Source organism: Dendropsophus ebraccatus, chromosome 14 (genome assembly GCF_027789765.1).
Source record: "Dendropsophus ebraccatus isolate aDenEbr1 chromosome 14, aDenEbr1.pat, whole genome shotgun sequence".
NCBI classification, from domain to species: Eukaryota; Metazoa; Chordata; class Amphibia; order Anura; family Hylidae; genus Dendropsophus; species Dendropsophus ebraccatus.
This window is the reverse complement of record NC_091467.1, coordinates 35928494-35955191: the sequence shown is the minus strand read 5'-3', so window position 1 is coordinate 35955191 and position 26698 is coordinate 35928494. Positions and strand designations below refer to the sequence as shown.

Below are 26698 nucleotides of genomic sequence, written 5' to 3'. Positions count from 1 at the left end.
AGAGTGCGATGTATGTGACTGCAGCCAGCCTGTGTATACGTATTGTAGGCCGGGGGGTAGTCCCGGGGCAGGGAGTGTCCGCCGCCATGTCTGTGAGTCACTCCCGTGTCCCCTGCAGTCCGCCCTCCCCCTTCCTCCCTCCTTCTCTCCCCGCCCCGTCCTCGGCGCATGCGTGCACGGCCAACCGTTGCCCCGGGCCTTGCAGTGCGTGACGTCAGCAGCCTCCGCCCTCCGCCGCTTTGCTGCATCACCAGCTCCTGCACTGCTCACTGCACAGGCCCCGAGCACCCCCTGACCGCTGCATGCACTGCCCCTTCCCGGAGAGCACACCGGAGGAGACATGGCCAAATCCGAGCAGGTCCTCGTCCTGGAGCCTCAGCACGAGCTCAAGTTTAAAGGTAAGGAGCCCCCCGGGGCGGCGTCCGCCTGGGCACAGGGGGTGGGGGGACCCCGGGGGTGCAGGGGCCGGGACAAGGACGGGAGGCACGGGGCTTCCCCGCCCATACGGGATTGCACAATGGGGGGGACAGGGTGTCATGGCTGTGCTCCCGGGGATTATCATCTGTATGGATTACATAGGGCACGTATGGCTTCAGCTGTGATAGACATTCTCTCCTCCTATACTGTCCTGTATGTATGTATGTATGTATGTATGTGGGCTATCCTTACCTATATGTCCTATACATTTATATGGGCTATCCTTATCTACGTGTCCTATACATGTATCTGGGCTATCCTTACCTATGTGTCCTATACATATATATGGGCTATCCTTATCTACGTGTCCTATACATGTCTGTATGTATGTGGGCTCCCCTTATCTATGTGTCCTATACATGTCTGTCCTGTATGTATGTGGGCTATCCTTACCTATGCGTCCTATACACACATAAGATGTCTATACATGGCTTACCTATGTGTCCTATACACGTACATATAAGATGCCTATGCATGGCTTACCTTACCTATGTGTCCTATACATATATGGGCTATCCTTACCTATGTGTCTTTTACATAAATGTGGGCTCACCTTACCCATGTGTGCTATACATATAAGATGTCTATATATGGGCTCACCTTACCTATGTGTCATATATGCTTTCCTTTCCTATGTGTCATATATACATATATATACTATCCTTACCTATGTGTGTGTCTATATGTATGTATATATATATATATATATATATATATATATATATATTATGTGTGTGTGTGTATAGACCCACCTTACCCATGTGTCCTATAAATATATAATGTCTATATATGGGCTCACCGTACCCATGTGCAGCCTGAGCGGCTTCCTATATATATGATGTAGATTATATAGGGGGCATACATGGAGATGCCTTGATATTACATATACATTAGGGATGGTCCGAACATGCCGAGGTTCGGGTTCGTATGAACCCGGAACGCTCGGCATCAGATTCCCACTGTCTGCCCGCTCCGTGCAGCGGGTGAATACAGTGGGAGGACCGCCTGGAAAACTGGGATACAGCCTATGGCTATGGCTGTATCCCAGTTTTCCAGGCGGTCCTCCTGCTGTATGCACCCTCTCCACGGAGCGGGCAGACAGCCGGAATCATTTCTGAGAGTTCGGGTTCGTACGAACCCGAACCGAACTCGGTTCGGACCCTCCCTAATATACATTCACCTACATATGATGTCTTTGCTGTCAGATTATATAGGGGGCACACAATACTCTGATAGTATATACTGATGTATGTACACGGGTTTTGTACCATCTCCAGCTTGATAAGATGTCATACTCGAAAGCATTGATCTCTTCTATGTATGGATAATCTATATTTTATAGGATTACCTATGTGCTTTGTATTTTATACATGCATATACATATGTACAGTATCTAGATAAAGCATCCTTATACATTTGTTCATCCTCACCCCCATCGGATCTCCATGCCCACTCCTTATACCTTACATTGTAAGCCTCCAGGTGTTGGCACAGCTGTAAGGCCTCATTGCCCCCTATATCCTATGTGATATCCAGTGTCCCCATCACTGTCATGTATATGCATTACCTAATCTGCCGGTGATATTAGGACTGCCTTGTCTTCTGTATAGATGTAGAAATACAGAATCAGAATGAAATCTGATGCCTGTATACATTTTGTTTTGCCTGCTCGGCCTCCATTACTATAGTATTGGGTTTATTCCCAGTCCTTACTACGAACCAGAGTAGAAAATAAACCCACAGGCTTTGATACAGCTAAGAAAAGCGATGATTCATGTGGCTCCTATTTGGCATCCATGGCGCTATATATAGGACGATTTGCTCTTTCCCCGTTCTCTGGATTAGATGGGATTGGAGGAGACTATGGGGAGCCCTTGGAGTGTCCCCCATGTATAGGACTGCAGGGAGGGTCAGAGCTCAGGATTGTTCTCTGCACCCAGGGATAGGCTGTTTGGCCTTTTAGCCGATGTGTGAATGTATGCTGAGACTTGTGATACCATAGTGTTTAGAAAGTTAACATACATACAGTACACATCAGCCACCATGCTGGCAAGGCATAATGGGAGCTGTAATTTTGCATTGTAGGAAAGTGATGTTTTCCTGGACGTTTATGATAACTACAGAAGCCATAATGGTGGCCATATTGGTCAGATGGCTTTCTCGTGGAACTAAATGACCCAGGCCATTAGCCAACCAAGGTGTTTGGTGGCCTCCCAAGTCCCTGACGTAGGGGGACAGAAGGGGAGGATATGTTGGATCTCATATCTCCAATCTGAAGGTGATAAGAGGTGTCGGGCAGCAGCCTTTTCCCCATTGGGGACACATGCTCGCTCAGTTGAGCGTGCATGTATAAGGTGAGATAGGAAATATGGAAATACTGCACCATGCCTGGTGCAGGGCTGAGGAGCATGACACAGACATTTATAAATCACCAAGCCCTGCCTGGGGCAAAGGCTTAGTCCACTCCTGTAATAGGCCTGAAGCTGAGCCCTAGCCATATCTATGAATTGTGATGACAATGGAGCATGAGGTGATCCGCGGCCTGTTCAGGAGAACAAACTAAAATTTACTCTTAACTTCGGCCGACGTGGAAATTGCAGTGCCGCTCCGCTAAAATAACTTATGGTATTGAACGTGGTCGCCAGTATATCCAGCAGGTTTGGATTTTCACTAAATGTTGTGTCCACTAGGTCGCCATGTGACTACATTCAGCATTATTAGTTGTAATCCTAATGTTGTGCGGCCATATTGCCCTAGCCATGTCTGCCGTCCTGTGTAGCCCTGTGTCATGCTCCGCCCCTTGTTTGGTACTCATCTTTGGTGTCCCTTTGATGTCTCGGCAGGAGAGGACATTGTTCTCCTTGTCATCTTTATGTCACTTCTGTTTGTGATGTCACCGTCCAGAGGTCAGAAGAGAAGAAGCAGCGCATTAAGACACCGCTGTAACATAAGCCTTTGTGCTGCCCGGCTCGCTCCTTTCTCCTTTCCTGGCTTTTATCAGCAGAGCGTCCTGTGCCCCTGATGTTACATCAGATTCCATTACTGAGCTTCAGTCAAAGTGCTTTACAGATTGAGCCTATGTCTCATGGGGGCAATGGGCTTCGGTTTTCAGGAAGATCAGGAGGAGGATAATGCACCAGCAGGATACACTGTGCACATGTATATGCCATCTATATACTCTGTGTGTGTGCGCACACTAAGTATATAGATAGTAGCATTATGTTTATACGATCAACACACTCTTGTGCAAACTGTAAATTTCTGTACCGGTGTGTAATGATATATAGAGTTATATTAGGCCTCGTTTCCACAGGAGGATACGTACCATATCTCCCAAGAAAAAAAGGACCAGGCTGTTAAATCAAACATGCCTGATCCTTCTCTCCCCTGACATTATCTGGAGGCCTCCATACGCATTGGACATTTGGCTGGCCGCACCAATATCAGCAGGTGCAGCTGTCTTTTCCCTGTGGGATACTGGGTGCTTCATGCTACTTCGGGAGCCTCTACATGCCCCTGATTTATGGAGACGTTACCTCTATAATGTCATAATTTTTTCTGCCAGATTCGTAAGAAAAATCAGCCCATGGTGGAACGGCCTGAGACAATGATGTGTCCTGCTATTACCTCATGGACTTGATATGGAGTACACTCCCCCTGCTGCAGATTGTTCAATGCAGTATGGTCGGCTTCCCCGGGGACTTGTTGTAGTCATATATTTTATCACTATCCCTGAGTGGCTTCCATTTTGTACCCATTAGGACATGAGTGAGCCCTTCCAGTACATCTGGTTTTTTACGAGGCGGTCGGGTAAAGCTGTATTTTAACTCTTTAACATTTACTCGGAAATTGTATATTTTTTTCAGGCTTTTTTGTTGTTTTTATATTCATTATTAAAAAGTTGCGGGAGGGCGCCAAATAACCTCTTCAATTTGCAGACTGTGACAAAGTCTAAACATTTGTGGAAGACAGTTTACGGTACACCCTCAATCACACGTGGCAGATTTTTCTGCAGCACATATTTAGCTTTTTATGTTTTTTTTTTATATATTCAGTGTTGGTTAGTGTTTCGCTCATGGTGGTCTCTTACAAGGATGACAACATTTTTGCCCATATTATTACCCAAGAAAACTGTGTGCCTTTATCCTCATAGCATTCTTGTACTTTTTTTCCACCTTTTTTATTGTATAGAATAATCCAGTAGACTGTGCTGTTCTTTGCAATGGAATATACTGTACTAAAAAAAAATGCTATGTAGTAATATAGATGATCCTATTGTTTGGGGCCAAAGGGGTTGTGTGTGTATATAGATCTATCTGTACACACAGCACGCCAGGATTTTTTATAGACACATGGGCTTTTGTGCACTTCTCAGGAATATCCCCCACTTCATGTGCACCTGTCATTCACACAGCTGTTATCTAGAATGTGGACTCTGTGAATCTGTCGCCTCAGCGCCACTCACTTGTGAATGGAGGGGCTGCAGGGATATCAGACTAGCAGCAGTGGCACTTTATTTTACAGCTGTAGGCTAAGGGGGTGTAGTATGGTGCAGGATATCACAACTACCCTATGGAAGTACATGCCTTTTTGTAGTGTACATGTTTTTTATTGCTAACATGCAGTTTTCTAATTGTAACCATAGAGGAGAAAAAGTGTAGACATTTGATTCTGTATTCAGTGTCTCGTATTGATCCTGAATCATAGCCTCTTCAGGTATGTTCACACTGAGTAAATTAGTTGGAATTCCGCAGTGGAATCCCGCCTCTCTGTGTGCCATAGCCTGTCTATGGGAGAGCGCATGCTCCTCCCCTGCTGCAGCTCTCCGCTCAAAAAAAGTGACATGGCACTACCTCGAGCGGAGAGCGGTGGCAGCAGAGGAGCATGTGTACTCCTATAGACAGGCTATGGCACACTGAGAGAGGCCTAATTTACTAAGGCAGGCGGGATTCCGCGGCGGAACTTTCCTCCTAATTTACTCAGTGTGAACATACCTGGTAAGCCGCGGCTCCGATTCCAACTTTGACTGGCCAATCAGACATCAGGAGAGTTATTTATCTCGCTGGTGTAAAGTAGATCTGGCTCAGCAGCTTCTTGTTCAGCAGATTCTCTTGTGTGTGCAGTGGATGCAGCCAGTCTCCAACCAACATGTCCTGAAGAACTCGTAACTAGACTAGATGGTGGTCTTTTTCTGCTGACAATCTTCTATGTTTCTAACTAAATATTTACCATACACAAAGGAAAAGTGCTAGCAATGCCAGTTACAAGTGATATAGAGATCAGACATAGGCCCAGATTTATCAGCTCTCTGTCATCGTCCGTGCTCCTGAATTATCGCCGACCCAGAGGAACTACCCACTCGGCCAGTCACTGACTGCAGCTGTGTCCCACCTCAGTCACTGATTGGCTGAGTGGGGCCGTGATCTCACAGGATTAGGAGCCTGGTAAGTTTCCATGAGCCGTGAATGCTGCGGGGGCACAGGGACGGGTTAATAGGACTTATTTATTATGATCCCACCATCCCCTGCCCCCCCCACTTGCATTTTTCACTGTTACCCAGAATCCCTTTAAGTTCTGCCTCCCTCTCTTAATCTCAAAAACACATGCAGCCATAACACGCAATCTTCTCCCAGAGAAAAAAACACCACATTGAGGACAAAGTTTACTGCCACCCACAGCTTATGGCTTCTCCTCCTCCTTCTCTTTATTACACAGGGTATCTTCATATTACACTGCTGCTCATATACAATCATTCAGCATCCAGAAAGAGAACAACACAGATCTCCCCCCCCCACACACACACACAATGGACTCTTCCAGCTCAGAAACAAACTGCCACATAGTGACCCCCAACTTTTCCCCAACCCCCCTTATCTAATAGGTCCAGTGCTTTATTACTGTTATATGAAGGAAATTAAATATGCGCGAAAGCCATTTATTTATTTAAATAAGCTTCTTAGATTGATAGAACACAACCCTGTCAGACACACCCCTATAAGTAAGTAGAAACAGCGGCGGCTCTCCCCCCCCCCCCCCCCCTTTTTTTTTTTTTCTCTTCTCCTTTCTTCTTTTCTCGCTTTTTTGGTTTTTCTATAGACTGCTTCGTTTCTGTTGCTACACCCGCATTAGGTGGCTACATAAGTTAAAACACTAGTTGGATGGCGGGGGAGGGTTCGGCACAACCCTTGGTTCGCTCATTTTGTGTATGTTATGACACACCAAGTTGACAATGTTCTGCATACTGTTCGCTTTTTAGTTATGTACTACTTTGAGAGGACTAATGGGCATGTCACCTCAGTGTGTCCACAAAATAAAGAATTAAAAAAAAAAAAAAACTAAACAGCGGCGTCCTCCCCTCTCTCCACCCCAAACATACATGTATAGAAGAGCAGGAGAGAAAGCTGTTTGCTGAATCAGCATTTGGTAGACAGTGATAATAATGTATTAACTTTATAGTTATGACAAGAGATGAGCAAATTTACAGTAATAATGAAGCAAATCGATTTCTCGGAAATCAGCCTGCTTCTATTTAACTGACTGCAGCTCTGCCTTTTCTCCCCCGGGTGCTGGAAAAAGCTGGATCCAGTCCTGGGAAGCTGGGAGAAGTTTCCCAGGACTGCATTGAGCTTTTCCCAGCACCTGGGAAGATGCTGCGCAGAGCAGCAGAGTGATGAGCGGATTCCAGAGATACTGAAGCGCTTTATTACTGCAAATTCGCTCATTTTTAGTTGTAACTTTTTGTATTTTCCTTTTTCTTATAGTGTCATCTGTAATAATCCAGCGTCCATCAGGTCCCACTTATTCTGGAACAGATTAGTTTGACTGTATTTGACTGTAGTTCTTAAAACATTTGCTGCACCTCATTTCAGATAAACCCTCTAAAGAGGCAAATGTTAGAAGCTTGTCGCCCTATATATGTCCTACACTGGCTGAGTTCTAGGCATGAGCACTATTAATTAGAATAAAGCCTGCCCACGGAACTTCAAGGGTATGTTCAAACGCTGCTGATCTGCTACCAGAAATACTCAGTAGTATCTCAGTCCTTTTTATTCCTTTCTGTTATTTGTGAAAGCAGCCTATAATAGCTTCCAATCTAGCGTATGTGTATTGTGTGTGTATGTGTGTGTGTGTATATATATATATATATATATATATATATATATATATATATATATATATATATATATATATATATATATATATATAAATAAAATAAGAAATTCAGAATGAATGCAGCACTCGTGTAACGATAGATGTGGTGCCAGGCGGTATATACCAGCGACCACCTGGTATAGGTAATATAAATCAGAAGAATACCGCAGCACTCATGGGATAGAATTCACACTGAGAGCCACACTGAGAGCTGAGACCACTGCTTGAAAAAGCTCTGTGTGGAGAGCAAAACGTCGCGGTTTGGGGAAATAAACACGTTGTGTTGAATTCTATCCCATGAGTGCTGCGGTATTCTTCTGATTTATATATATATATAGGGTTATCGTGTACTATATCTGCATGCACGCTGCAATATATACATGCAGATATAGTACACGATAACCCCATATGTCATAAGCCAAAGCTTATGGCCGCACCCATCCCTATTAACAAATGCCGTACTGCCAAGGGCAGAATTTGTGGCCATGTTAACACCTTACATATAGGGATTGTTAAAGAGACTGTATCAATAGTGTTTTCCTCAAGATGTCTTAGTCCTGACAGAGGTGTTTAATAGTTAAACATTTAGCTCCTTATAGCCACCTTATCAGGTTTGGATGTAGAACTTAGACCCTGCCGCGTGTACAGCTTGCCTGGTGTCTGATGGTGCCATGTGCTGGGGCGAGGTGCTGAGTTGGCATGGTGTGCTGTATATAAATAAATTATCCGGCACAATCTTTTTGGCATCCTAATAATTTATAGCGCACATATTCAGGACAATGCAGGCTTTAGTAACCTGTGATGCTGCCAGAATCCCCTCTTGATCAGTCACTTTAGGATTTCCTTGTACTTTAAGAAAGTGAACAAACTTGAGATGGCCTTGGAGCGCTTGACATGATTTGTTAAGCAATTCCCTTGGAGACAAGTAACTGTGAAAAGAGGTCTTTATTGCGAGCCGTGCGATTTATCTCCTGTGCAAAGTGCTAAGTTTACAGTCTGTCCCATGCTTCATGGGAATTTTAGACGTGTCCCCCTCCTCCTCGTGTGCAAACCTTGCCAAGAGGTTCTCTGTTATGACCAGTGCTTAAAGGGGTTATCCAGCGCTAAAAAAAAACATGGCCACGTTTTCACCTCTCGTCTCCAGTTCAGGCGTGGTTTGCAATTAAGCTCCATTTACTTCAGTGGAACGAAGTTTGAAACCCCACCCAATCTGTAGACAAGAGAGGGGGGAAAAGTGGCCGTGTTTTTGTAGCACTGGATAACCCCCTTTAAAGGGGTTTTACGTATTGGATCAAAAAAATTTCTAAAACAGTGCCACTCAAGTCCATAGGTGGTATCTGGTATTGCAGCTCATATCTGTTTAACTGACTGGGGCTGAGCTGCAATAGGGGTTTACTGGTTTACGGGAAGAAGCTGTGCTGATATAGGGCTGTGCTTTGCTTCTAGTATGCAGCTCACCCACAGTATCATTCCCAAAATCAAATTTCTCTATATCTCTCACCTACATTGTATCACTCTCATCATTAAGAATCCAGCAAGCACCAAACACACATCCCTCGTCTTGCGGATAATAAACTTCTATGCGTGGCATATGATAACTTCTCATGACTTGTAGGTTTACAAACACATAATAATACAGCCTTGTCCTGATAGCCCTCATTATCGTTGCATGCTACCCTAATGTAATACGACATTGATCGGTAAGTGTTATCAGTCGTTTTATCCCCCTAAAATGGTCTTGTCGCCTGTAGCAAACAATGAAAGTTTAGCTTCAGTTTTCTAAGCTGCACAGGATATGTAACATGGAGTTTGGTTGCTATGGGCAACAAGGCCTTGTCTTCTCTCAGGCAATGCAGTCATGAGGCCTAGAGTGTAATAGTGTATATAACATTACATGGACAGGAGGCTGTTCCTTCAGGCTAGAGAAATGGCGCCTCTCTGTCTTTACCTGCTTCTTGTAAAATTATAGTTGTGGCTTTTGTTTCGCACACCGGGTTCAGGTTTCTCTCCTCCACCTTGCTAAGGTTGGATGAGTCTAGCTGACAGATAAAGTAGCGGTGGGGGGGGGGGGGGGGGGACTCGGACAGTATGAGCCATTCTAGAGTAGTGTTCTTATAAATAAACTTGTGACGGTTGCCAGCTCTTGTAATCGTAGCCAAGCCTCGTCCATGCTAATTACATTACTGAGCGGGTTTTATTATCATACCGCAGCATGTGCAAGATCAGACCGCGGGTATTTATGAAGTGTGAAAACCGCTGCAAGTCGCATCCCAGCTCTGGAATCCAGTATATATGTTTACAATAGCCGACTGTCCATAGCTATATTTATCATGTAAAAAAATGAGAAATTCCCTTAATCCACAATCTGGTAATGTGGCATCTGTCTTTACTGAGCTGTGTACACTATTATATAGAGCAAAAACGTATACTCTGTGTGTGTGTATGTATATAAAAAATTTTTTCCATTAAAAAAAGCACACAAGAAAAAGCAGTGACGTTTCACTCCCTACATATAGGCGCTTTTTCAAGCCAGTGAATACACACATCAAAAGCAAGTGTTATATATCATACATAATTTGCTAACAAGTGACGTTCACATGTGTGTGTGTGTGGCAAAGCATTCATATGACCAATCGTAGTATTTAAAAATAATGTGAATAAAAGATGGTTAAGGGTATATTCACACGAACGGGCTCGCAGCGAGATTCTCGCTGCGAGCCCGGCAGGTCCTGGCAGTTCCCATACACTACATACTAGCTGCGGTCTAAACGACCGCAGCGAGTATGTAATTATACCGCCCTTAACCCCTTCTGCTCCCGCCCGGCTCCCCCGCTGTAATCATACTTTACCTGTCCTTGCTGCACTGGTCCGGCGTCCTGCTCTCCCGCCCGGCCAATCAGTGGCTGCGGCTGGGCAACACACTAATTGGCCGGACAGGAGAGCAGGACGCCGGACCCGTGCAGCAATGACAGGTAATGTATGCTTACAGCGGGGGAGCCGGGCGGGAGCAGAAGGGGTTAAGCGCGGTATAATTACATACTCGCTGCGGTCGTTTAGACCGCAGCAAGTATGTAGTGTATGGGAACTGCCAGGACCTGCCGGGCTCGCAGCGAGAATCTCGCTGCGAGCCCGTTCGTGTGAATATACCCTAATAAGGGAATAACATTCCAAATATGTGAATAATGATGAATAAGTCCTATTTGTGATAATGAAAATGAATAAAGTACATATCAGGGCAGATGCAGCTCACTCACAGACAGCAACCATCTTCAGAGTCTTCAGAGCAGTTACTCAGCACTTGAAGATCAACTGTTTGTGGATAGCGTCATATATAAAGAAGTTGCAGTGTTAAAACATAAGCTATTTGTATCCTGATATGTATGCCGCTATCCAGAAACAGTTGATCTTTAAGGGTATAAACCCACACACCGTATAAGCAGCGTATTTACTGCTGCGATACGCAGCAAATACGCATCAAATACGCAGCAAAAACGCAGCAGATTATATCTAAATAAGGGTACAAACACACACGGCATATACGCTGCGTATTTACTGCTGAGATACGCAGCAGATTAGATCTAAATAACTGAACACAGCATCAAATCTGCTGCGTATCTGCTGTGTGTGTTTGTACCCTAACTGAACACAGCATCAAATCTGTACCAACAAATCTGCTGCGTATTTGCTGCGTATTTGTTGCGTATCTGCTGTGTATACGGTGTGTGGGTTTGTACCCTAAGGGTATAAACACACACCATATACGCAGCGTATTTACTGCTGCGATACGCAGCAGATACGCAGCAGATTAGATCTAAATAACTGAACACAGCATCAAATCTGCACCATCAAATCTGCTGCAGATCTGCTGCAGATCTGCTGCGTATCTGCTGTGTATACGGTGTGTGTGTTTGTACCCTAATACAACATCACAGCTCTCGTGCCGGATCCATGCCTCCAACCCTGACGGTGGGAGAGCCCTGTAAAGTGCTGATAAGCCTACATGGACGCCACACGCTAGTGAGGTGAACGCTACCTGACAGCGCGTGATCCTGCCACACATACATAGCCAACATCTACGGATGCCGAGACAAGGCCAGCTCCAGCATTTACTACAGAGTACACAACTACCCACATCCTGGGGAGACTACAGGAGCGGTGGTCATCCACCATATAACCACACTATACTATGAGGACATGTATCATCTGTAATATGGCTTCTTAATAGGACTTGGTCCAAACAACAGAGACACCACCTGTTTTATTTTTCACAGATATCAGTACATATTTACCAAACGTGGCAATTTCAATTAACATCTGAAATCAGGAATTGAGAGACTGTATACACAGCATGCAAGGGCCCTGCATTACTGCAAATAAGATATAGATAGTCTTATGTTTTTTATGTTTTTAATATTTTATATGCATTTTTTTATTCTTTATATTGTTTACATAATTGATACCATGTTCTGTATATTTTTTTGTATATTGTACCTAAGCCGTTCCTGTGTTTTTTCAGTTGTTTGCCTGGGGTCAGTGTCTGGAAGGTGAAGCTTCAGCCCAGTCTTAGGTCCAGTGTGCTTTGGAACAGGTTTTCATTAAGAATCTCTGCGTTTCCTCCATTAAAATTCACCAACATCCCCCCTCTTCCCCCCCCACCAGGTACATCCTCTTTAATCTGAACCGACGGATTGAACGGCTCCGTCACGGGGAAGCCGGTGCCGCAGTCCATTTTTCGGACCGCGGCCCGGTTCCCGTGCGCGGCGTCGTTCTATGCACCGGAACCAGCTGGTGCTCAAGCACTGGAGGTAGGCCGGGCCGCCCCCAGTGGGAGGGAATTCCCTCCTCTGTATGACGTGGCTCCATTAGAATGAATAGAGCCGCGTCATAGAGGGGAGTGAATTCCCTCCCACTGGAGGCGGCTCGGCCCGCCTCCAGTGCTTGAGTACCGTCCGGTTCCGGTGCATAGAACGGCGCCGTGCACGGGAAACAGGCCTCTGCACCAGCTTCCCCGTGCCGGCGTCATTCGATCCGTCGGTTCAGATTAAAGAGTATGTACCTGGTGGTACATCCTCTTTAAATAGTTGTTGTTAAGTAGTTGCCCCATTGTGTTTCAGGCCTCATACGTGGAGCCTGTATTGTTGCACACAAGGTTGTAGATGCCCTCTATGGCGGTCCAAAGGGTGCAATTGAAAGAATAGTGATAAGATACAATACCACACAGATAATAGGGACAGGTGTGGAGCTGTTTGTGGATTTTTTTTTCTTTTCTGTGGTTAGGTGGTGTTGCCTTACCATACAGGCTATTCCAGAACCGACCGCGGATCTAATAAACGGAAATAGAAACATCCTAGATTACCTAAGAGACTGTCATTGTATGGCATTAGACCCACAGTTGAGCAGGGACTTGCTTTCTGTATTAGGCTAGTCTGAAACTGGTCGTGACCTTATTCTTGCTTGTTTGACAGCTAGACCACCACAACGTTTGTTGTCTAATATGAGGAAGTTGCTTTTATGCCTAAGGTCTCCCATTTTATTACCCTGGGATAGATAATAGAGGTGAGCACGCGTGAGCCTAATCATTCAGCATTTGAATACCGGTGGCTGAAGAAGTTGGATGCAGGCTGCAGCCTTAGGGAGTTGAGGAAAACAACTCTAATAGAGAACCTTCGGTTTTTGTAAGACTACAATTTCCATCATGCCTGGACAGCCAAAGCAAATCTATAATCCTCATTAGGGGGACTTCATTCATTCGCACATAGTTTCTAGTTCTTTCCAATGTCATGTGGCAGGCAGGCATTCAAGTAGTGATCAGACTAGAAAGCAGGTGATGGTATAGAGTGATCCCGGGTATGTGCGCGCTGTGTGGGTGATGCATACGGGTTAGGTGGAGAATCTAGTTGAACAGGTTTTGGTTTGCTAAGGTTTTTGGGAGCTGCATTCCACGAGTTGACCCGGAGGTATTGACTTGGTAATCTCTACAACTTTTCTAGTTATTTCCTAATACTGATGACCTTCCAGGCAGATCATGTGCACGCATGCTCCTACAAACCTTTTGTTTTCGATGGTCGGCCTGTGTAAAGATCAGCTGATCACATACACATAAAAATCATTGTTTGCTGGCTTCTCCCAGTGTAAATAAGGAGTGTCTTACCAACTACCTATGTATGTTCTACACTGTGTGGTGAATGGAGCCAGCTGCCAGCTAGATTCCCCCACAGATCACAATCGCTAAGGCATATGTGCAGGGATGCCTCGAACATGTTAACCCTCCCCCTTAAAGGGTCCAGGATTAGAAAAAAACCCATAGCTTTCTTTTTCTTGCCCCCAGTTTGGGTGTGGTATTTAATTTTAGCTACATCAACCTCAGGGCACGGGGGCTGCTGTTGTTTTTTATTTTTCTATATTTTCCGTGACCTTGAAATTTCTTTTGTCTGAAGACTTGTTTGGTGCATTTATAGGCCCTAAAGTAAAGGTAAACTTTGATTGTAATTTTGAGGTAAAAATGCATCCTTACGTTCAATAAAATATTGTTGTTCATTGAAGTTGTTAGGTAATTGGTCGACAGTGCGCACGTAGATTAATATCCGTAATTGACCATCCAAATAATAAACACGCTCATTATAGACCACCTACTTTTGTGAAATACAGCCATTTTTTTTCACTGGAAATGTTAGTTGTATTTTTCTTTGGTTGAACCTAGCCACAGCCATGCTAATTTCTATATTCACATACATATAGTGGTCTTTTATTGCTTTGACCATGAGTCCTTTAAAGGGGTTTTCCAGTCCTGAAAAAAATTGAAAATGGAGTCTAGGTTGTAGAAAAAATAAAAAGCATACTCTCCTTCCCTGATCCTCTGCAACTGCCTTTCTGATGTCTGCTGCTCGCTGCTTGAGAATTGGCAACGGTTGGGAACTTTGTGTGGTACTGCAACTGTGTTTTGTGTGTAAACTCTGTATTTTATAAAGTGGGGTACCTGCATATGGTAGGTATAAGGTAGGTATAAGGACATGCTGCCAATAAGCCATCATTTGCGATCGGCAGAGAAATCTTTAGTGTCTTTTGTTCTTTCTCTTCAGCATTCCTTCTCTTGTCCACTAAATTATGGGTTTCTGTCACTTCTTGAACCTTTGATGTTATCGCACCAATAAAACAATAATGGATCTATTACTGTAGAGTTCAAAAGCCAGTTGGGCCACTTCAGTAATGTATTAAAAATTTTTAGAGGCTAAGCTGGAACACCTCCTTAGCCGAGGCATTGCTGACCGTATGTCTCCTATAAGTGTAGATCGATACAAATGATATTTATCACCTCTCAATAGAGTTGGTAATATATAATCACGGGGGTTCGATCCTGTGTGAGCTTCACCATTCAAGAGATCAGGGTTCAGAGTCCCCCATTTAAAGGTTGTGTCCCCTATGCAAAAGATAATTCCTTTAAATAAGGTAGTACACTACCGCTCTATTCAACTCTTTGGGACTAAGGCAGGGTTCATGCTACGTCTTTGCAGTCATTTTTTTTTCTAATCTGTTTCTGTTTCTAATTTGTGTGCATCCATGTTTCTATGCATGTTTTTTTTTTTTAAGTATACACAAAGATGCGTTTGATGCGTTGGAAGTCAATGCAAAAACGGATGCATACATATGCATTTTTTTTTTTTTGCATAAACTGTTTGCAAATACGGCGGAATCCCGCAGCGCTCGGTGTCCTACAGTGAGTGAATGAGAGGGCGTGCGCGTCCGCTTCCTCCCTTCTCCGCTCAAAGAAGTGACATGTTACTTCTCAGAACGGAGAGCCGCGGCAGCGGAGGTACGCACGCTCTCCCACAGATGGGCAATGACACACTGAGCACGGCCTGATTTGCTCAGTGTGAACATGCTCTTAGGTACAGTATGGCAGCACATTTGCTTGATCGGTTTCATTCAGGTGGCACTTTGGGCCTTGTTCTAGTGATTGGTGGTGGGGGGAGGATCCTCATCATACATTTATCAGTTATACTGTGAAAATGTCTACGACTTTTGTGTTTATTTTGTCTTTGAATTCGTGGACACTTTCTAGAACTTTATATGCTGTCAGTGAATAAACGAACACCACCCGCTTCTAACACCTTTCTCATCATCTTCTTCCAGGTCCATTCACAGATGTAGTTACAACAAACCTGAAACTAATGAACCCCACAGATAAAAATGTTTGTTTCAAAGTGAAGACCACGGCGCCTCGCCGGTACTGTGTGCGACCTAACAGTGGGGTCATCGATGCCGGCTCCTCCATCAATGTATCTGGTGAGTTCCTGGTAGCTAAAGTGGGAAAACTGCATCCGATCCCATCAGGAAGGCCAGAGAATGGATCCCGTTGGCAGCTTATGAACATGGTCTGCTGTACAACAACTTCAGAGTCAAATTCTTTTTGGGGGGCTTTAGCTATAATAAACCCTTAATAGTCACCCTATATTTTATATACAGCTTGGGAGCCTTGCTGGTGATGCCTTTCATGGTGGTTAGATGTCGGCATCAGCAAGGTACCTGCAGACTGGCCGAGCGAGTGAGTGAGCATTGCTATAGTAACTAGGCTCTTGTGTGATAACTGGCAGCATCTTCTGTACACGTGTCACTTTGTAGCTGGGTGTGCGCTTTTAATTCACACGTGTATCAGTTCATCAATTATATACATCCTCCCAAGCATACTCCACCCGGTATCTTTATTAATGGAAACTACCAGAGACGGCATAAACACGTTATGGAGTAGCCTGAAAAATGAACACAAAACGGGATGTTCTGGACAAACCCTGCCCCTGTCACGGTCCTGAATCAGGGCTGACCAGTGATTTTATCACTGTTTTTATAATTGGGTGGGGTGGGCTTAAATTATTCAGTTCTGAGTATTGTATTGTACTAAGGCTGCATTCACACGTTCCGTGTTCCGCACGGAACACGGACGTGGAATACCTGTAACAGAGACTCCCCCTGCCCGGGCAGCATCTGTAATTAGATGCTGGGAGCGGGGGAACTGTACAGCTATGCGCCGCGCTGTTAAGACAACGCCGCACTGCTGTTTCATTACTGGGCGGCTTATATTTGTACAGTCCCCCTGCTCTCAGTATCTTAGCACAGATGCTGCCCAGGCAGGGGGAGAGCCCGTTACAGGCATTACACATCCATGTTCCAAACGGAACACAGAACGTGTGAACGCAGCCTTATACTTTTGTATTTTAACCCTTTTTTTCTCCCTTTTATTTTCAGTTATGCTCCAACCCTTTGACTATGATCCCAATGAGAAAAGCAAGCATAAGTTCATGGTCCAGTCCATGTATGCACCGCCAGACACCACCGACATGGAAGCTGTGGTAAGCACACTTAATGTATTTTTTATTATACCAAACCTTAGAACCACCTTTTTGCAAATTTCTTGGTATTCAGGTCTTGTAATGCTATGGAAAGGATATGTGTACACAGGCTTGCACGTTGGTGCAGTAATCCTGTTCATCTGTGCAGTCTACAAATAAATGAGAAAATATCTTTTAATGTGAGACATGGTAACATGCACGTAAAGTAGTGACGCCAATCAATGGACGTTTCAAACTGCTCTAACAGTCGTTCAGAGTGAACGGTGACACAAGTGTACATGGGTGAGTTTTTGCTCATGTGCACATACCCTAATATAACACATCTGCAGGCTCTTATTAAAAGGGTTGTCCTACCAGCACCCCCTGACCTTGAGGGGGGGGGGGGGGGTGTCACGATGGTCAGATTTTTTTTTTCCTGTGCTCTGCATAGGATGGGGGCCATTTTTAGTTCGTTGCTTAACACCCCCCCCCCCCCCCCCAACATTATAGTTATTCAATCGGTCCGGGCACTATATAAAATGATAATAATAAAAGCAATTTCAAAATTTCTTTGCGTCGGAGCCCCCCACCCATAACTCCTTTTTTTTTCCCCCATCCATGGAGCTGGGTGAGGGCTCAGTTTTGCTCAGTGATCTGCATTTTTTTTTTATTGGTAACATTCTGGGATAGATTTGACCTTTTCACTTGGTGGAATTGTCCATTTTTTTGTATAAATTTTCAGTTATGGCATTTATCAGGCAAGATAAATGTTATTTTTATTTCTTAATTGTTTGGACCTTCTTGGCACAAAATGATGCCAAATATGTCAGTTTTTTTATTGTTTAGATTAATGTAGAACTTTGTTTTGCATTTTCTTTTCTTTTTTGTGTGCGGGGTGTTTGTTTTTATTTTCTCGTTTTTTTGCTTTTTTTGTGTAATTTAGTTTTATTTTCATTACCCTGAGACCCTCATTCACATGTCCGCAACATTTGTTTGTAATTGTGGATCTGCAATAACAGGACAACGCATTTTGCACCCATGTGCCTTTGGACCCAAAGGCATTTTGGACCCATTTTCGACCCATTTTGCGCAACAACGCATTTTGGACCCATGTGCCTTAAGGTACAATCAATATCTTGATAAGCATGGCTGCAGTCTGAAACATGGGGAAGGGACAGGGAAGCAACCTGATCCTCTGAGTAGAAATGTTAACATTCTATAAAACTTTTTTCATACTTAACAGTGGAAAGAAGCCAAGCCGGAGGAACTGATGGACTCAAAACTCCGGTGCCTGTTTGAGCTGCCTTCTGAGAACGATAAGCCCGTAAGTGTCTTCTTTCTGAAGATCCCAGATCTACCGTCTTCTGTTTATAACACACACAGGGCCAGCGGTTTTGTGCATTGGGTCAAACCATTTGACAAAGAGCATGTGCCGAGTACGAGTAGCCATTGCCTACAGTACCCTTTCCCTTTGCTGTTTGGAGTCTAGAAGAAGAAAGAAGCTGTCTTATTGGTTGCTGCTAGTGGTTTTCTTTGTACACAGTCTGTCTCTTAGCAAAAAACAAAACCATGTTTTTGGAAGAAAAAAATTGCAGAAGCCACCATGTGACAGCATGGTGTTATTGCAGCACTATCATTAAAGGTAGGTTAATTTCTTGTATTTTTCTGTTGCCTTTCAGCATGAAGGTGAAGCAAACAAGGTCCTCTCTAGCAGTGTAACAAAGACAGAATCCACCTCCATGTTCAAATCCATAAGTTCTAGTCTGGACGACTCCGAGCAGAAGAAGCTATCAGAAGACAACAAGCGACTGCAGGCAGAACTGCAGAGACTACGGGAGGACTACAAACAGCTTAAGGTAAGGACATATACCTTGAAAGATCTCTAAAGTTACAGCTATGTTTTTTTTGTTAGTCTCCCCATGATAACACTTCTGGTCTTTATTAATTCAGCTTTGTTATGGGTCCAAACCACAGTCTGCATCATTGATATATAGTAATGGCCAGAGTAGTGCTGTTATTTCAGTTCAATAAGTGCATTTTTAAAGCTTGGATAATTGCTAATCAGACTGTGGGGGGATGTCAATAATTCTTGTAGGTTTTTGAGTTATTGGTACCCCCAAATCAGGTCATCTGTCTTATTGGACCAGCAGTCATGCTTGCACACTGTCGCTATTCACTGTTAGGAGTTTTTGGAATAGCCAAGTGCAGTGCTCCATTTTTTTTTTCAGCAGCCCTTTTGACAATGAATGGAGGAGCTCCATCCAAGCAGGATAAACAGGAAAAGAAGCACATGCAAATATCAACTGCACATCAGAAAAACACTTTATTCAATGGTAAAACATATATGGATACAGTTGTAAGGGCTGGCAAATAGTGTAACAAACCATTTAACAAACATTACAGACATTTAAAATACAAAACATCCATTGTCCTGCTTTGTATTCAAGGAAAGACACGCCGCAATGTGACCCAAGCCACTATGAGATCAGATGGTAACAGTATGAAAAAAAAACATACCAGGAAAATAATTCGGTGTCAAAGGCGCCATGATGGCACATGGGTAATAAATAAATTGTAGAGTGATAGGAATCTGCTCTAAAACAAGATATTGGTACAATAATATGGCCGCTGTATATGTATAATATGTTGATCCTTCCCAAAATAAGGTGTCTCTCTTAACCATATAGCCCAAACAGATATAACCTTGACTGATGGCCATCATAATAGAATATATAGGTATGTGTAAAATATAAGGCTATTAAAGAAGAGGACAGGTGTTAGAGAGCCCCCTAAAATGGCGGCTGCACGTTCCTAATAAGCTTGACACCCAAGTTTAGAGGACCTGACCCCTGATTTGGTACAGCCACATGTGGCATGTTTACTTGCTCCATTATTTTCCTAGTATGTTTCTTCATGTTGTTACCATCGGATCTTGTAAAGGCTTTGGTCATGTTGTGTATCGCTGCTCGAATATGGAGCAGGAGAATAGGTGTTTTTTTAATTAAAATGTCTGTAATGACTTGTAAGGCTATTTGTCCGCCCTTACAGCTGTCTCCATTTATGTTTTATCGTTGAATAAAGGGATTTTCTGACATGCAGCTGATATTTGCATGTGCTTGTTTTTCTGTTTTGGGTTTATACTGTTTATATATGCCAAGGCTTTTATCGGTGCCCATCTGCTTGCTTGGTTGTTCCCTTTCAAGGGATACATGGGACTTTTGTGGTCGATTGCTGGATGTTCCAGAGAGCGGACAGCTATTGATTATACATTCATAAAGGGATTATCCCAAGGTCATAAATTATTACTCATTGACAGGAGCTCTGCTCTTGGTCATTTTTGACTGTCCTAGTCCTAGGGAGTAAATGGAAGCAGTGGTCATACGTATGCGCTGCCACTCTGTTCACTCAGAAGTCAAGGGATCTCCATTCAATTATGGTCCCAGAAGTTGGTCTACCACCAATAATATATTTATCGTCTATCCTGTGGATTATTTTGGGATAACTTTTTTTTTTTTTATCCTGTCAACGTTTTCTTGCTTGAACAACGTGCACTCTCTCCTACCACCATTATTTCAGGTAGCTATGGAAACTGCCAGACTTTGGTTGGTTACGTGCATGAGCCCTATTGGATCAGAATGTATGTCTTGCAGGTACTGGTAGTCTTTCCACTATGGAGAGCAGGAGAGGTTTTCTATTGAGGTTTGCTGCTGTTCTGGACAGTTCCTGACATGGACAGAAGTGGCAGCAGGGAGCACTGTGTCAGACTGGAAAGAATACACTACTTGCTGCAGGACTTACAGCAGCTGATAAGTACTGGAAGGCTTGAGATTTTTTTTAACAGGAGTAAATTACAGAGATCTGGCACTTTCTGGCACCAGTTGATTTGAAAGAAATTTACTGAACTGCCCCTTAATTGTAGTTTTTGCTTAGAGTCCTGTTAAATAGAGACTGCAGGTATTACATAACTAGTTGTTGCGTCCTGTCTGTAACAAAATTTGTATTTTGCTGCAATTCTCCATTTTGGCCTCTAGGCTGTGCACTGACACAAGTCTTTATTTTAACAGGAGGAAGATGGCTTGAGGATGCGAAAACTTCAAGCTTCCAGTAACCCTGCGTCTTCATCCTCTAGCCTTGTAAAAGACGAAGGCTTAAACCCACGGATACTCGCCCTGGCAGTCTTGGTTTTCATTATCGGTGTAATCATAGGGAAAGTGGCCTTGTAGACGACGCATGCTTTTAAAGGAAACGAGGAAAATTACAAAATCATACTGTCAATGGTTTAGCCATATCAAAGAAAATTAAATTTATTCATAACGAGAGCGAGAAAAAAAAAAAAAGTACAACATTTCACAGGTCCTGCCTTTAAGTTCCTACCCCCTCTCCACCTCCCCTGCTCAAGTTCTAACATTTTTGCTTCTAGGATCAGATCAATTGTACAGAATGATTCATTAGCAAAGATCATTATTGATTAAATAACAGAAAACGTCACCTAATTCTTTAACGTCGTACTGTAAAATGTAATTTTAAAGACAAAAAAAAACAAGAAAAAGAAAACAAAACACATTTTTTAAACCTCTGAGTAAGTGTTTCTGGTTTACCTCTTTTAAGAAAATGGAAAAAAGGTCAATGAAATTGTCATCACTTAAGTTCCACTGGCGCCGTGGTCTAGTAGGTTCCAAGGGAGGGGGAGGGGAAGTGGATTTTTTTTTTTTGCCCTCCGGTCTATGTATACATATATAAATATATATATATAAATATAATAATCATACTTGCTGCTCATGAAGGATTACGTCCATTTTTAAGTGTATAGACTTTCCCGATCTCCTGTGCTGTATACCGCAGTTGCAGCCCACTTGGATTTGCACAGTATCCAGTTTGTGGGCGAGCCAGCCAAATGAGGGGGTGGTGTTTTGGTCAACCCGGTTGCCAAGGCTGTACAGTACAGAGATTTTTTTTTTTTTTGCAATGGTAATGGGACACAGGCCTATATGTACAGAAGTTGCTTATTGCATCAGGTATTGACTCATATTAACAGGGATAGGGCTTGCTGGCATAGCAGTGAATCTTGGGGTGCTTGGGAATAGTCTTTTTTTGAATAGGGACCAAACAGGAGACCGTGATATAGTATTTTGTACAGGGTAGGGGGTGAAGAGTCTGCTCTACCCTGTCCCATAATGAAGCCATTTACAGTGTTCCCCCCCCACCCCCACCACATCACTATCCATTCCCTTCTCCCCATTGTTTAGGTGATCTGTCGATGTGAATACACAGCCGTCTTTGTCACGCCTACATAAGACCCACTCACGTTTCATTATATAGTTTGGCATTGTCTCTATCTATGGGGGTCTTTTGAGTGTTGCTTCTGTGTGGTGAAGCAACAAAAAATGTTTCCTATGAACATCTTAAGACACTGGGTCTTTTTGATGAGTTTGCACCCCCCCCCCCTTCCTGTTTTAGGTATACAATCTGGGAGAAAAAAAAAACATGAGATTTAACCACATTAGGTGTCCCTGCTGTAAATTAAATCGTTCAACAATATATTGGTTTGTGGCTTGTTTTTGTTGATTTTGAGAATGTGTCCAAGTTTTTTATTTTGTAGGTGAAAAACAGCGCCACCCTTCAACAGTGGCTGAGTCTAGTACTGCACAGATCTGCCTGTGAAATACAATATTAGACACGACCAATGGCCAAGAGTGGTGCTGTTTCTAAGGGGGGGAGGAAATAACTGATCTCATACAAGTCCATGATTCCCATTCCCAGATTTTTGTTGGGATGGGTTCCCACGGCAACCTGTTACTTTGGTAACTAATATTATGCTGATCATACATCTGCACATTAGTTCTGTGTTGACCATGTGTGATATGGGCTGTAGAGTAATACTACTTCCAGAAGTCGTTGTCTAGAGAGGGAGATGAGGGTGGAGGCAGCTGACGTAGACAAACGGTTAACCTTGCAGTAACAAAGTCTGGGGCGAGTACTTTCAAGCCTCCTTGACCCTTCCCTGTCATCCTTGAAGCCCCCTTGAGACCTGAGTGATCTGGTTGCTATGGTCTCCTCCTTAGCAACCAGAGCTGGATAGGCACTGTGTCGGCAGACACAAGGAAAGGATTGGCAATGGTTACACCGGTCCTTTTCCCAGATTGCATTAGTAATTAGATTTTTCAAAAGTTTGTTTGTGATGGTTTTCTTCTATTTTATTAGTACAACCGGCAACTAATGTGATAGAGGTAGGAGAGGCATTAAAGGACCAGTACTGTGTGTAAGTTTTTTTGTTGTTGGATGGGGCTGTATAGCAGAAACTGTAAACCTCATTTTAGAACGATATGAGAAACTTTAAAATGCAGTCTTATATTGATTGTGCCCTATAGGTAGTTTTCTTTTCCATGCACCAAAACGGAAGTAAAATTTTTTTTTTTTTTTGGGACCTCAGAGTCATATGACTTAGCAGTGCTTCTTTATCTACATATTTACCTATGTTTTTCTGTTCCAATTTATCTAAAATTGTTTGTGGTGTTTTTCCTCACTTGGGCTATGTTTCCACACAGTGTTTTTGTTCAGTGTTTTTGCTAAATGTCGGCCATCCACTCAATTTCAACAGTGCGTGAACATAGCCTTTCTGTTTTTTCAATCCACTCCTGGTTTTGTTGCAAAAATACTGCGTGAAAACATCGCCTTAAACTGTTAAGCCCAAATAACAGTCGTTAGTTTATAATGACTGCCGTAATGTGTACTATAATGGCCGTTATTTGGCCTAAAAAAAAACATTTTGGGAACATAGCCTTGAGGTGCCTTTTCTGGGTCAGCAGCTTTTTCCTGTAATTCAGCAGGATGTAGCTATTGTTTTTTTCTCTCCCATAAGCCTCTTTTCCTCTAGTAAAAAAAAATGCAAATCCTTGCATCACACAAAGTGTGAACAAGGCCTGTCACTTAAGCTCCCACAATGCACTGCTCTTGGGCACATTAATTCTGCCAAATGTTAAAGGGGTAGAAGGGGAAGAAGTTATCCCCTATATACAGGATGGAGATTGGTAAGCTAATAACACTGCTGGGACCCCCCAACTATCAGGATATCACAAAAGCAATTCAGTGCTCGACATGTAAACCCCATAGAGTGAATGGAGTGCACACATCTCTGGAATGGTGAGGGTCTTAACAGTCCGGACCCCCCCACCAATCAGCTTGTTACTAGCTCAGATGTATAAAAGGAGAATAAAACATGATAGGATAAAATAGAGCAAAGGTTTTCATAATTTTACTTAGTTTTAATCAGTGGTCTGTGGAATCTTTCAAAGCTTCATGGGAAAGTTTAGAAATTGGTTATTGGTTATAATTGGTTTGTGTGTGGGTTTTTTTTTTGTTCTAGAAGAGTCTTACATGCAGTGCTTTATGGGAAGGAAGTATGGACATTTGCATATTGTAAATTTAATGGAACAGTGTTTTAAGTTCCTTATGGTTATTATCTTTTAAAAGCATCGGGGTGAATCCAGTGCAGCCAGTCCTATTACACGTGTGTGAATGTAACCACATGAGTCTTTCATATCCGATCAAATAGTATATTGCACTATTACAGGACCACACCACGTCGGAAGAGCTACGCACACTTGTTGTTGTTTGGCCATTTGTCTTTTGTTTACCCCTCCCCATAGCTGGGTCATAGAGAAGATTGACATTATTTGCTGAAATTTATGTTGAAAGGTTTACATTTACACAAGGCTATATAATCTGATGGTTCTTTAAGTGCCCAGTGTTACATAATCTTTGTATTATGTTTAGACTGTGCGGAATGGGTTAAAGGGGGTGATAAGAGATTAGAAAACAAAGATTTTGTATTCCCCCCCCCCCCTTAGAACAGCACCAATCATGTTTATAGGCTGTACATAGTATTACAGACCCATTTGAATATAGTTGAGCTGCAATACCAAACACAACCTATCGCTGTCTGTGGTGCTGTTCTAGGGGGGAAGAACGTTTGTTTTTGTTTTGTTTTTTTTTTGTAATTTTGGACATCCCCTTAAAGTTCTGTGCTCATCTACCCCCTATCCCTCCCGGGGTCCACCTGTGTTATTCATCACCGACTAACTCCGCCACCTCCTTCCAGCTGTGTAAAGCATATTTCCACTTAGGCTGATGAAGTTACAACTCTTGTGTAGTTCCTCCGTAGGAAACAATGATCCTTGTTTGTAGTCTCCGCTACAAGTGGTCTGTGTGTTTCTACACTTTTATCACAAGCCAGTTAGAATTGTCCATGTTCTGAGTTGAAATATTAAAAATGAAGATATTAAACTGTTTGTTGTTGCGAATGTGTTAAAAAAATAAAAAGCACTAAAATTCCTATCATCTGAATATGGTGGGTTTAGATAAGTGTCATATTACAAGTGAGATATAGTGAGATTTACTGGATTATTGGATTTACAAAAGTAAAGCCTTAGCAATGATTTGTATTTTTTAGGGGGGGCATTTAAACATTTCGTGCATGGTCCATATATATTATCATTGCCCCAGTAGCCAGAATCCTGCTCCACACTGACGAGGGGCAAATACCCCGAAACTGCAGTCTGTGGATGGATGCCTAGCTTTGGTAACCCTTGTCTTATGTCGTTATACTCGCCACAGAGTTAGACTTTGACTTACAGGGGCCACGCTGGTGTTTCCCTATTTAGGTCCCAAAGCTCGTAACAGAGTGAGGACCTGAGGGACTACGTATCAGGGTGGTTTGGTGCTCTTCCCACTAGGAGGCACCCCTTGGCAATGGGCTTCCTCCTCTGGAGAGAGGGATATCTGGCTATTCCCGTGTTTTGAGACTCGTAACTGAGGCTCCACGGACCCCCTTTTTTGCATATAGATATATATATATATATATATATATATATATATCTATCATATGCTATGGGACAGACTTTGGAACTCCCGGCATTAACATTCATTCTACAGTAGTGTGAAAATTAAAACTGTTTTGAAGCTCACTGTATCATGAACGATGTCAGAAGTTCCTAAACGCATTCCGTAGCACATCATCCGTATATATGGCACATGTGAATGCCTCTTAAGAAAGTACAAATCTGCTAATTCTTCATGTTTGTAAATACAATAATATGGAATGTGTAAATGCCACCTTAAAAAGAACTTCCACTTTGCATGAAACCCCTAGAGAGATTTCTGGTTTGGCCTAAAGTGGTTATTCAGCGTTAAAAAGGTTTTTATTTATTGCTGCAGTCTTGGTAAACAAAAATAATTGTGGTATGCTTACCTCCCTGCACTCCTTCAGTTCCCCCTGCTTAGTGGAGTGCCGCTACTTCCGAGGCTAACTCAACTCTGGAGTGACGCCTCGCTCAGCCAATCACTGTCTGAGGCGAGACAGAGCAGCGGTCTGTCATTCCCGAGATGTGTTTGTTTAGGAAGTAGTGGAGCTGCCCTCAGTGGGGAACACTGGAGGGGCCACAACCGGACACCTGAGGAGTGCGGAGAGGTAAGCATAACATGTTATGTTAACAAAGAGTGCAGCAATATATAAAAACTCTTTAAATGCTGAATAATACCTTTGCATCCCAAGTCATGTTAGTAAGCTACTTATTGAGTCAAACACTGGCTTCAGAGAGCTGCTCTGCTTATCCTTCTTTCTATAAAAGTCTGGTATGACTTTAAAGGCATTGGCGTGTATGGAAATCTACTGTTCCTCAGTTTTGGGTTTGTACTCTAGTCTTGCTCCTTTTGAGATGCTTAATAAAGCAATTCCTTTTTGCTACTTA

General features: G+C 43.1%; 1 protein-coding gene across 1 annotated transcript; it reads left to right on the top strand.

Annotated features, from left to right (window-relative positions):
- The first annotated feature begins 206 nt into the window (after positions 1-206).
- VAPB (VAMP associated protein B and C) lies at positions 207-25235 on the top strand. Its single transcript, XM_069953691.1, has 6 exons — positions 207-398; positions 15760-15912; positions 16870-16973; positions 18196-18276; positions 18632-18808; positions 21017-25235. Exons 1-6 carry the CDS (start codon positions 341-343, stop codon positions 21173-21175), a joined length of 732 nt encoding a protein of 243 aa, XP_069809792.1. The 5' UTR covers positions 207-340; the 3' UTR covers positions 21176-25235.
- Positions 25236-26698: the final 1463 nt, after the last annotated feature.

Excerpts from the sequence above, each read along its gene's own strand:
- VAPB (XM_069953691.1), top strand. The coding sequence starts at position 341 with ATGGCCAAATCCGAGCAGGTCCTCGTCCTGGAGCCTCAGCACGAGCTC. Across the intron at positions 15,913-16,869 it reads CTCCTCCATCAATGTATCTG|TTATGCTCCAACCCTTTGAC; the intron begins GTGAGTTCCTGG and ends TTTTATTTTCAG. Across the intron at positions 18,277-18,631 it reads CTTCTGAGAACGATAAGCCC|CATGAAGGTGAAGCAAACAA; the intron begins GTAAGTGTCTTC and ends GTTGCCTTTCAG.